The sequence below is a fragment of the Podarcis pityusensis genome (assembly GCF_964106645.2).
Source record: "Podarcis pityusensis genome assembly, chromosome: 7".
Classification (NCBI taxonomy): Eukaryota; Metazoa; Chordata; class Lepidosauria; order Squamata; family Lacertidae; genus Podarcis; species Podarcis pityusensis.
The window spans coordinates 2,255,747-2,268,077 of NC_138031.1; the positions used below are offsets into that span (position 1 = coordinate 2,255,747).

General features: G+C 43.6%; 1 protein-coding gene and 2 long non-coding RNA genes across 4 annotated transcripts in view; 1 reads left to right on the plus strand and 2 right to left on the minus strand.

The window, feature by feature from the left end:
• The window catches only part of LOC308480979, a 171,657-nt gene that overhangs the window by 79,168 nt on the left and 80,158 nt on the right, over positions 1-12,331 (minus strand). The window lies entirely within an intron of this gene.
• LOC308480791 (CTTNBP2 N-terminal-like protein) overlaps positions 1-12,331 on the minus strand; it is a 35,446-nt gene that overhangs the window by 6,001 nt on the left and 17,114 nt on the right. For both annotated transcript variants that reach the window (XM_081012650.1, XM_081012651.1), the window contains exons 3-4: positions 1,917-2,147; positions 743-850 (exon numbers count right to left, since the gene is read on the minus strand). In XM_081012650.1, coding sequence (XP_080868776.1) covers positions 743-850; positions 1,917-2,147 — 339 coding nt within the window. The remainder of the gene's footprint in view (positions 1-742; positions 851-1,916; positions 2,148-12,331) is intronic.
• LOC308480967 overlaps positions 2,729-12,331 on the plus strand; it is a 59,291-nt gene continuing 49,688 nt past the window's right edge. The window contains exon 1 of the long non-coding RNA XR_013988368.1: positions 2,729-2,806. This is a non-coding gene — a long non-coding RNA (uncharacterized lncRNA). The remainder of the gene's footprint in view (positions 2,807-12,331) is intronic.

A 12,331-nucleotide genomic window follows, 5' to 3' on the forward strand; every position in this document is an offset into this window, starting at 1 on the left:
TGAAGGCAGCCCTGTTCAGTGAAGTTTTTAATGTGTGACATTTTAATGTATTTTTAATCTTTGTTGGAAGCCGCCCAGAGTGGCTGGGGAAACCCAGCCACATGGGTGGGGTACAAATAGTAAATTAATAATAATAACGTGGGTGGCGCTGTGGGTAAAACCACAGTGCCTAGGACTTGCCGATCTTATGGTCGGCGGTTCGAAATCCCCGCGGCGGGGTGACCTCCCGTCTTTCGGTCCCAGCTCCTGCCCACCTAGCAGTTTGAAAGCACCCTTAAAGTGCAAGTAGATAAATAGGGACCGCTTACTAGCGGGAAGGTAAACGGCGTTTCCGTGTGCGGCTCTGGCTCGCCAGAGCAGCGATGTCACACTGGCCACGTGACCCGGAATGTCTGCGGACAGCGCTGGCTCCCGGCCTCTAGAGTGAGATGAGCGCACAACCCTAGAGTCTGTCAAGACTGGCCCGTACGGGAAGGGGTACCTTTACCTTTTTACTACTACTACATCTCTTTGCTTCTTTATGTGTTCCTACAAAGACCAAAACTGACTGGCCCCTGCAACGGAGCAAAAACTCTCCCTCTAGTAAGTCTCCTTCCATGTTCGCAGGGGGAGAACCAAGTCTCGGAGACAGAAATACTGGTGCTGGCTGCTGGTCTCCTCACCCACGCAAGGCAAGTTTTCTGTGTTAAACAGCAATTAATCACTCCTCCCTGAACGCTGAGTAAGGAGTGAGAGGGTATACCTGTTGGGTGAGCCGCTCTCGCTCCTTTTCCAGCATGTACGTGACATCATCCCCTTCAGCAGTATCTTGGGCGTGCCTCTGCCTCTCTTCCTCAAGATCCAAGATTACCTTTCAAAAGAGAAAAGAACACCATCCATCACCTTGAAAGACAGCAATAATTACAAGTGTATCCAGATGTGCAGGCCAGGTCCCTTTCTGCCGAAAGCAAAAATGAAAGCTCTAATGAAGGCATGCAGAACCCCTGACCTTTACTTACGTGTAAGGGTTCTGAGAAACTAGACTATCAACCCACCCCCGTCTATTTTCGGCAATTTTCAAGGTTTGTCCTCTTTCGGCTTGTGAAAGAAATGACAAAAACATGCAGAAAGAACAGCAACAGACACGCACATAGTGACACTTTGTTGAAATAATTTGCTGAACAATTCTGAAAACCTGAATCAGTTGTTATATGAATTTGAGCCCAGCAGAAGAAAACCTAAACAGATGGACAAAAACAGACGCTCAGAAGAATGAAAGTCTTCAGGATGCTGACTGGGTCAAAAATGAAATTTGTACAAATATAGTTTTGTTGTGTGTTAATTTAGAGAGACAACTGTTTCAGTCACTAGCAGCACAAAAACCAGGGAGAGAAAATGAGGAATCTTGTAGCACTTCGAACAAATCTACCTCAAGTGCTTTAAAACCTGCTTTGAGCAGCATTTGGTAACAGCTGGGAGCTGGAGATTGTTTCCAGCCCATTCCAAGAGAATCATGGTGCATGAAAGAGCTTTGACCGCTAGAGTCGGTCAGTTGTTCCCCTGCTATGAACCAAGTCAGTGTGGCTGAGGGTGCCTTTGGTCCACAGGCCTGAGCTTCCCCACCCCTGAGCTAGATCATCTTTAATCAATTCTGAGAAGTTCCCTGTGGTTCCAATAGCAGCATCAATAGTAAAAATCACAACACGTTTGTGTTTTATTATCTGAAGAGTGCTAGTTAGAGGCATGATATAGAGGATGTTAGCCCTGCAACGTGATTTGACTGAACATAAGCAACATTTGAGACACAGAAATGTGCAAAACAGCAATGAAAATGTCACATCAAATTATAAAAGTGGTCCAATATGTAATGTTAACCTGTTACGCAGTATCTTTCTTTCTTTTTTCCCCTTCCCTCCCTCCCACCTCATGAAACCCACCTTTCGATGCCTGCTCTCTGCAGCTGCGAGCTGGGACAACATTTTTTCCTGCATATTCTTGCAGTGTTTCATCACAACCTTCAGGATGGACAAGGGATTGGCACAAACGGGCTGCTTATCGCCATGGTTCTCTTCCTTCAGCGCCTCAAAATCCCTCTGAAGAGCCATCAGCGGATCACTAATGTTGAATTTTCCATAGCGCTCTTCAATGAAAGCATCTCTGCGCTGGGCCTGAAACACATTATCAGGTTTTTCACATTGTTAGCTACCAAAGAAAAGGAAAAAGAGAACCCTCAAGATAAAATCCTCATGGAAACAGGAGTCATGAAAGGCTGGTCAGAGTAAAAAACCAGCATAATGACCAGCTGAGATGCACAAATGGGGGACAAAGGAGACATTCTAGAGGCCCCGACAAACAATAGGGGGACTTTAACCCCCCAAAAGAGAGTCACTTATGACAACATTGCAATGCTTACGGTGGTTATCATAGGAGCCAATTTCCTAGAGGCCGAGGGGTCTTTGCCCCCCCAAATATTTTAGCCCCCCACCAAGTTAATGTACATTATTATTCACATGGTGTGCATGCACTGCGTCATGTGATCAATTATGTGGTGCGGGGATCACCTGCCCCACTCAATATTTTATTCAAGTTGGCACCCTGGTAGTTATTGCTTATAACAACAATATTTTTTTATAAGTACAGTGGTACCTCGGGTTACATATGCTTCAGGTTACATAGGCTTCAGGTTACAGGCTCCGCTAACCCAGAAATATTACTTTGAGTTAAGAACTTCGCTTCGGGATGAGAACAGAAATTGTGCTCCGGCGGCACGGCAGCAGCTGGAGGCCCCATTAGCTAAAGTGGTGCTTCAGGTTAAGAACAGTTTCAGGTTAAGAATGGACCTCTGGAACAAATTACGTACTTAACCCGAGGTACCACTGTAGGTGGTTCCTTCTATTAGGATAGACTGAATGGATCCGAAGAGGGGAGGGAAGCTGTAAAGGACCACCAGGGACTGCCACCCCTCTGAGCTTTCCCCTTTTGTGCAGAGGTAGGATCAGGGCCCAGTCAGTAGGGCTTGCTGTCAGAGAATGGCTGGGAGGCAAGCCTGCAGTCAGAAGAGGCCTGTTATTCCTCCTCCCTGTTGTGTGGCCCTGATACAACAGATAAGGAAGAGTTACGGACTCGTTGTTAAAACCGTCTTACTTGGCTACGAGTGATCGCCAAAGAAGAAGAAGGGGAGGTGCACAACTGTTGAAAACTAGGCTTTCCTTTGGTGCTGGCATTAACCTTTTTTTTTTTTTTTTTTAAAGCACTGTACGGTTTGTCCATCTGACAAACCACAATGCACAGGGGCTCTTGCCTCAGAACACAATGTTATGTGTGATACTGAAATTAATACCTTATTACAAGCCGCAAAGGAGGCAAGAAACCTGATCAGTATCCTTCCCTCCAGCCATGATTTGCACCATCATTAACTGCAGCTATCAATTTACACCATCGCTTTTCCCAGCAGGAAATCATTTGCAGGAAAAGGAAGCCCAGCTTCCAAATGCAGAGGTCTGTGGTTGTTTTAATTACTGCCAAAAAAGAAATTCCCAAGATCAGCACAAAGGAACCCTTTCAACCGAAGAACCAAGGGTCATACACATCCCTATGACCCCTTTGTGCTAGCTTACGATGACTGATGAACACATCAAGGCTGGGCAGTCGCTGGCTGGACAGCCTGCTTCCTCTTCCATTGTTGGCAACCCTGGGCTAACAGATTACAAATGCACACAGGGATCTATTTATAAACTACAATGTAGTAAAGCGGACTTGATAATGGGTCACAAAAGAGTCCAGGATTTGCTTTAGATCTGGGCATTTGAAAGGGATTAAATTTCTCCAAGCAGTGGGGTTCAGCAATTTTACAAACAAGAGTGGCTGGGGAAACCCCGCCAGATGGGCAGGGTATAAATAATAAATAATAAATAATAAATTATTATTATTATTATTATTATTATTATTATTATTATTATTATTTAGGCGGTATCTCCTCTTGCGATGTAAGAAGGCATCACTTTTCGTTCTGCCCTGCATTTGCCACTTGCAGCACTGTTTCCATTCCACTACAATGCGTCTTCCACCAAAAATGGCATTATTTGCCTCACTGTCCACTGTGGTGAATTCTGTAACAATTCACATTAAGTAATCATGCAAATTACACTATTATCACAGTTTTCTACCCAGGTCATATCAATGCAAAGGGAATGCAATGCAAATGAAGGGTAGGACCATGATCAACTACATATTGTCTGTGGACTGAATGCAACAACAATGAATCTTATTCACTGGGTTGATTTCCCTTCTAGATATGGGACGAATAAATGAACAGCAATTTCTGCTCCTATTTCCATTTCTCTGTCTTTCCTACTCTTCTCCCCTAATTTCTACCAAACACTCACAACCGGCAGGAGTAGACAGTAGGAAGCTGCAGGGCAGGGTAGCTGGGTTTGAGAACTCATTTTATGGTAATGACAAATATATTGTCTTTTAGAAATCAAGCCTCCCTTGGAAACTCACCAGACCACTAGGCTAGCTCACAGAGAATGGACCACTCCTCCATAAAGGAAGTCAAACAGAGCTGACTTCTGTGTGACCTGTTTTCTTGTGCATTTCCTTTTCAAATTGCTCCTGAACCCTGTCTCTCACTTTAGAGATTCTGGAGTTAGTCTGCAGGAAAAGTTAAGCCCCATGGCTGGCATAACTGGGGGTGAAGTGGGCTGAAACGTTTTGGAGAGAGGCTGGGAGGTGACTTTGACCCCCACCTGAAACCCCGGAGAGCACTACCAGTCAGAGTAGACATTACTAGGCTAGACGGATCAGTGATCTAACTTGGTATATAAGGCAGCTTTTTATGTTCTGCTCCTGCTACTGGATGGCACAACAAAAGACTGCCACTTACATAAAGGTTTCTTGACTTGGCAAGGCATATTTGACAGGTTAGTCTTTGCTCTCTCGACTCCATATGCAAAACAATTATAGACTGGGGGGGGGGGATTGTCTTTTACGTCACTTTGCTCAACAATATCACCCCACTGGCATTGTATGTTCTGGCTCAAAGCTGCTTCGTACATTTACTGGTACACGTCAGACAGTTCCACTTCTGGCATTTTAGCTGTAGTGGATCTGTCAAGAATGTGCTAAAACGAAACAGTGAAGCAGCCCTCCGTCTGAAGGCTAATGGAAAATTTTTGCTCTCCTGACTGTTCTGGGAAATCCATCCCAGAGTCTCCTTCCTTGTTCAAGGCACATAAAAGCGCTCGGCGCACAAAACAAGTCCCAGTTTACCGAGTGAATCACATGTTCTGAACCACAGACACCACCACTGTCCCACTCTGGGATGAGAACACTGATACCCATTTAGAACTAGTGAGCAGAGAACAACAAGGCATTTCATGAATCGCTTCTACAACTGGAGAGGAAAAACACCCCAGGAAATTTAAGAAGTGGAATGGTGCTTGCCTAATCTCAGTCCACACAAATACGAAATGAAAGAGCAGTGCCACTTCACTTAACGACTGTTCAGTAAATGTAATGCCAGTCTGGAGAGCGAGACTGCTGATCTACCACATATTCATCGCTGTGAGGATTGAAGCATGCGGAAGAGTAATCCTACAGAGAATCCGAGATTAATTTATACAAAAGCAGCAAAGTAATTCTCTCCTGCTACTATTTGTCTCTTCAAAATCTGTTCTTAACTAGCTTAAGAAGAGCGCCAAACCGGTATGGTTTGCATACTCCCAACACAGCTTATAATGTCATTTCAAATAAGCCTGACCTGATTAAGTTTTGACTACAGTAAACCTAATGAGATGGGGCAAAGCTATTCAGAAAAGAACAGCCCTTCAAAGGTAAGCTTCTGGGATCCAGAAAAACCAGAGACTGTATTCTGTTCAAAACTTCTAGTCACTTACACAAGGTAGATGCTTTAAAGGTTTTTAAAGGACACAGCCACTGTGAATGCCCATGTTTCTCATGGTACAGGGGCTCTCCCCCTGATGAGCTGATCGGTAAAAGCCTGATCAAGTACAGAGGTTATTTGCATTAGAAAAAGAATTCACAAACAGCATTTATGGCAGGGAAACGAAAACATTTGGAAATAGTCATGTTTTCCCAGCTGTTTAGGATTACTGTAAACATCAAAAAGGAAATAGGAAAAAGAACAGTAAACAAAAATACTGAAATATATACAGGGGCTGAAATTGAAAGTACACCAAGGTAACAACAACAAAATTACAGGTGGATTTCTGACCGAATCAGTGACTCCAACAAGGGCTGTATTATTTACTTGCTTTCAGGTAAGAAGGCACAACAGTTCTCAAAATTGAAGGGTAAATGTTTAGCAACCTGGTTATCAAGGCCTCTTGAGAATGTAAATCAGCCTTTCATCCTTTCTAGGTGGGAGTTAGCAAAGACCTCCTGCAAAGAAAATTCCCCAGATGGTTTCAGATCCACTTCTGAAAGGTCAAGTAATCTTGAGACACATTTTCTTAAGAAAACAGGGCACTTCTGAGAAGTATTACAGCCCCAGAAGAGGCTGCATATCCAGATACATGCGAAGAGAATTAGAGAAGAACTGGAGCAGGAATGAAACGTTTTTCTTCTACCACCAAATAGCAAGAGCAGCTCCTTTAAGCAAAACTATTCCTAATGTTTATTGTTCACAAAGCACCTTGGGGGTCATGTGGTTAAAAAAATGTAGGCTTTCTTGACAGAGCAATCTTGTCTCCTGCAAGCCTAACAAGGGAGCTGTGCTGTGCTTGCGCACGCACGAGACATCTGGGGATCTTTATGAACACAAACACATGGTTAAGCCATACCAAATTAAGTACAGTAGCCCTTTCAGCATCAATAAAGACTTTAATTTTAAACAGTAGCCCTATAAAGCAAGAGCTCTGCTGAGTCTGTTAAACAACATACAGCTGTCAAAACGAGCAAGCTAACCATTTGTATTAGAGAAGGCAATTATGTCCTTTCTACAATCTGTAACATATTGTTTCAGGAGCAATTTCACAGAATGAGCCACTGTTGGGCAGAAATGATTCAGGGATGCCCCAAGATACTTGTTTATTGTCATAAAATGTATACACCACTAGACTGAGGTTTATTTACAATAAAGATGAAACTATAAAATTATCACTTAGAAAATTAACAACAATAATTTAAGATTTTCAAAAAGTTAAAACAACAATAGACAAATGCAGATTAAAACTTGCATCAACTTTCTGAACATCTGGGTAGGATCTGGTCTGAAGGCCCATGAAGCCAACAGCCTGGACTCCATGATGGTCTAAAAGGTGGGGTAGAAATGTAATATATCATAAATACATCTTGCTGAGATTTTGAAGAAATTATGAGAATTTCCAGCTTGTAAGCATTTTGGACAGGCAGTAAGGATATAGTTCCCCCCCCCTATATATTTTCAATATAGCTGTGTTTTCCTATAAATCCTGCAAGCAATCTCAAAAGTCAAAGACACAAATATAGACTTATGAATAGCCATTGTCCCAGAGCCAGTAGAAAGTCAAAATTACAGCGTGTGTATGTTCATTTTTAACTTTGTCTAGAATTGAAAGAACAACTGTTGACAATGAAAAACTATTTAATTCATGGGTAGCCTTGTTTTGGTTTGGTTTTTTTAAAAAAGAACGCACAGAATTCTATAAGACTAGGAAGATCTTCACCCTTCTGAAATACTGACGTAATTTGTTCAGGAGGACAAATCCTTACAGCCTGGTGAGATTAGGAAAACAGGAAACAGGCCGAATCATGAGATGTGAACTTATTTGATAAGGTATTATCTTTATTATTTTCATAAAGAATAATCATGCACATTTTGATCCAATAGTCACTTGCTGCATTTCTTATTTAACATGGAACTATGCACACAAGGCAACCAGTTTGTCCAAATTTGGATGACACAGCAAGTGGCAGTTAATCTAAAACTGGAACAAAAGATTTCCAATTCCTTGCACCCACACTGGGAAGCAAGCTTTGTTCAGTATCTCTGAGAGTAATAGATCATTCTTGGCTTGCTTGAAAAAGGAATGCTTGAAAAAGGAATATACTTCTAACTCTATCTAATGTTCTCAAGACCAGGAGGTGTGGGGACACCCTGTCTTGCATGAGGTGGCACACTTCTGGAAGGAGCCGGTCTGTAACTTGTGGGTGCTCCTGGAGCCAACACTGTCACTGGAAGCCACAGTGGCCAGGTGTGCCTTTTTCCAGCTACGGCTGGTTCTCTAGCTATGTCCCCTTTTTGACAGAGAAGACTTTGGTACTCCATGTTCAGGTAACCTCCAGTCTGGATTATTGCAATGGGCTGTACATGAGGCTGAAGACTACCTCTAAAACTTCAGCTGGTCCAAATTGCCACAACCAGATTACTGACTGGGATTCCTTTTAGAACTCATATAGCACCTGCTTTAAAACAGTTCCATGGGCTACAAGTTCATGTCTGGGTCCAATTCAAGTGCTCACATTAATGTTTAAAAGGTCTCAAATATTTGAAAGACAGTCAACTTCCCTACAGACCCTTTTGGATCTTAAAGTCAACAGATCTCTTTAGAAGCTTGGAATGGCGCCAGTGGCCCTGGAGAGGGTGTTCTCTGTGGTGGCCCGTAAAGGTAAAGGGACCCCTGACCATTAGGGGTCCGGGTCATGTGGCCAGCATGACTAAGCCGCTTCTGGAGAACCAGAGCAGCGCACGGAAACACTGTTCACCTTCCCGCCAGAGTGGTACCTATTTATCTACTTGCACTTTGACGTGCTTTCTAACTGCTAGGTGGGCAGGAGCAGGGACCGAGCAACGGGAGCTCACCCCGTCACGGGGATTCGAACCGCCGACCTTCTGATCGGCAAGCCCTAGGCTCTGTGGTTTAACTCACAGCGCCACCCGCGTCCCTGTGGTGGCCCTTAGGTTATGCAATCCGCACCTACAGAGATTCACCTGGCACCTCAATTATAGTTTTTGTCGTATGAAGGCGCACCCTTGTTTAGGCCCCCTGCATCCGCTCTAATGCTCTTTGTCCCACTGCAAGACTATGACTGGCCCAAGATCATTCTCAAAGCTTCATGGCTCAGTGGGGATTTGAACCCTGGTTACCCAGGTCCAGCACTCTAACCACTACACCACACTACACCACACTGATGAAGGCTGTGGGCACATGGCAGCTGGAGTAATGAGCAGAGGAATGGGAAAGAGGCCACTGAGTACAGGCCAGTATGGAATTAAGAGGCGCTCAATGCATGAAGCAGGATACACTTTGAAAGGAAGAAACGGGAAGTGTTGAGGATTTTTGCGCTGCTGTGGGAGAAATGCTTAGCGCTGACTTTTTCTTCTTCTTTTGTATTCCTTGGTTCTTTCTTTACAAAGGGCTTAACCAACTGATTCCTCCTGACCTGCAATACATCCCACAATTAGCATTTTTGAAGCAAAGAAATAGAGCTCTACTACCCACATTTATTTTCCCATTTTAACATCAAACAAGCAAGCTACTTAAACTCCTGGCTTCACTGTAGTATTAAACCACACAATTCTCAAGCGGCTTTCATTTATACAGAACGGCCTCTTCTAGAAAACAGAAAATGGCATCTTCTTTAAATAGCTCACCATGCAGTCTTGAACTTCCTTATTCCTAGTTTCCCCCCTAGAGACAGATGTTTGAAAATAAATACAGGCTGAGGTCATAAACAGGGGGTAGGAAGAAAATGAGAACACACTAAGGCAAGAAAGTAATCTATCAGCCAGAAACATGATAAAAGACTGAACCTCTTCTTATCTCTAGTCCCAGTGATGCTCTGTATAAAAAGGCTTTAAAAAGTTACCAGTGTACACTATTAAAATAAAATACAGCACACAAGGTTTATTTGGCTAATCGCATTAAAATCTCAGTCCAGTGGACAAAGCCTGATCTATCGACTTGATATTAAACAACAAGCAAGATACCTTGTCTACACTTTTTCCTTGTCTACAGAATGAAAATTTGCACCCGGTGCCTTTAGATCACCATGAACTCAGTATATTTTTTTAATACTTCATACGGAGATTTTCCAAGTTGTACTACAGGCCTTCTCTGAACATTTGAGTCCCAAGACAAAGCTTTTGGCTTTTGTCGAAGCCGTTACATTTCATCTTCTCCTGTAACCCATTGCCCCAAGTTCTATGATAGCACATTATGGCTTCATCTTTGATCCATGATAAAGAAGCTGCTTGAGACTTTGTCTGAAACAGAAGCTTCAGAGTCCCCACCCCACCCTTTTGGAACCCTAGCTGGAGGAGAGTTAAACTTGCTTCCCCACTCCCATGGGACTGTGGTTTACATAACTAAAAAGAACAACTGCATTCAAATATCTAATTTGACCCACACCATGCCGGAGTGAAAGGAAGGTATAGCGGGAGGGGGGTATTCACGCAGCATTTTCCTTCTTCAGTGTTCAGCATAAAGGTAAAGGTAAAGGGACCCCTGACCATTAGGTCCAGTCGTGGCCGACTCTAGGGTTGCGGCGCTCATCTTGCTTTATTGGCCGAGGGAGCCGGCGCACAGCTTCCGGGTCATGTGGCCAGCATGACTAAGCTGCTTCTGGCAAACCAGAGCAGCGCACGGAAACACCGTTTACCTTCCCGCTGGAGAAGTACCGATTTATCTACTTGCACTTTTGACGTACTTTCAAACTGCTAGGTTGGCAGGAGCAGGGACCGAGCAACAGGAGCTCACCCCGTCGCGGGGATTCAAACCGCCAATCTTCTGATCGGCAAGTCCTAGGCTCTGTGGTTAAACCCACAGCGCCACCCGCAGTGAAGTAAAACAGCGCTCCCCACCCCTGCGTCTTCTTGTTTGTGCCCAAGGTTTCAAAGAACAGAAGGCAGTCAATGGCAACCACAAATAATGGCTGGTTATCAGCCAATCCAAAATCTGCAGATCTATGATTAGTCCAGTTGCGTTTGAGTTTCAAAGCCATACTTGTTAACATTTCAGCATTCTCTGGTTTTCTTTATAGTATTTTTCTACTAGTTGAAAATGAGTAAATGCTATAGACCTCCGTAACTGATTTTAAAATTAACACCCCTTGCTGAAGAACCCAACTATTTTTACACCCACACCCATGTGCCATCTTCTGCTGTTCAATTGTCCTGTTCAGGAATCAGCATCTTAATACTGTCCCCCCATTTTGTGATAAATGGCTCCAATCATAGTAACAGTGACTTTGGATTGTAGCCAATGAACTCAACCCATTAGTGTAAGGATTTCGGCTTGCACAACAGGCGCTTCCCCTTCCTCTCCCCTTCCAAATCTGTTCTGGGATTCCCCCAATCTGCCAGAGCAGATTGAGAGGGGCATGTGGGAATCCAGTCCAGGGCAACACCCAACCCAGCTTTCTATGATCCTGTTTAACACATTTATATCCCTCCTTTCCTCATAAACCCCCTCAAAGCAGACGGTCTTCCTGTTACACAATTAAGATTGCTACTCAAGGTTGAAAGTCTAGTGTTACACCCTTCAATTTTCCTCTTTCCTATACAATCAGTAAAAACCTCAGTTATCCTTGCGTGTACCATTTAAATTATTGCCCCCCTCCCTATCCTTGCAGCTTTCAAATACAGGCAACTTGTATGTCTTGCAAGAGACAGTTCATTTCTTTGTATAACTTTCATTATTCAGAGAAACACTAATTAAACTCATGTGGAAAGAAACGTGCAGTGATGCAGGAGTTCAATCACAAAGATGAAGTAAGACCTAGCAGCTTTCCCCCCAAATGAGCTTCAATCCATCAAAGCAATTACTCAAACTACTGCAGCATTTGTACACTCGAGAAAGCCATTTGCCCTGCTTTACTGCTCAAGCTGTTCTGTGGCATACACAAGTTAGTGCAGGTGGGCAAACCCTTTTGTTCTTAGATGACATTGATGCATAGCCATAAACATAAGCTGGCACAAAATGCTCCATAATTCTAAACTGTTTGAATCATGATTATTTAGTCTGTAAAGATGCACCAGCAATTTAATAAGAACAACACCCTCAGCAGACATTTTTCGGGGTGTGCTGAGGGCTGCACCTATAAAGTGGGTGGGAAATTCCACTTGTTCAAATGTTCTTTCACAGGCACTGTTAGATATACAGTACACCATGATTATCAGTAACTAGAAGTAAAACCGTAAGAAGAGCCTGCTGGATCCTGTTCTCAGGGTGACCAACCAAATACCTATGGGAAGCGTGATAGCCAGTGTGGTGTAGTGGTTGAGAGCGGTAGTCTCATAATCTGGTGAACTGGGTTCGATTCCCTGCTCCTCCACATGCAGCTGCTGGGTGACCTTGGGCCAGTCACACTTCTCTGAAGTCTCTCAGCCTCACTCATCTCACAGAGTATT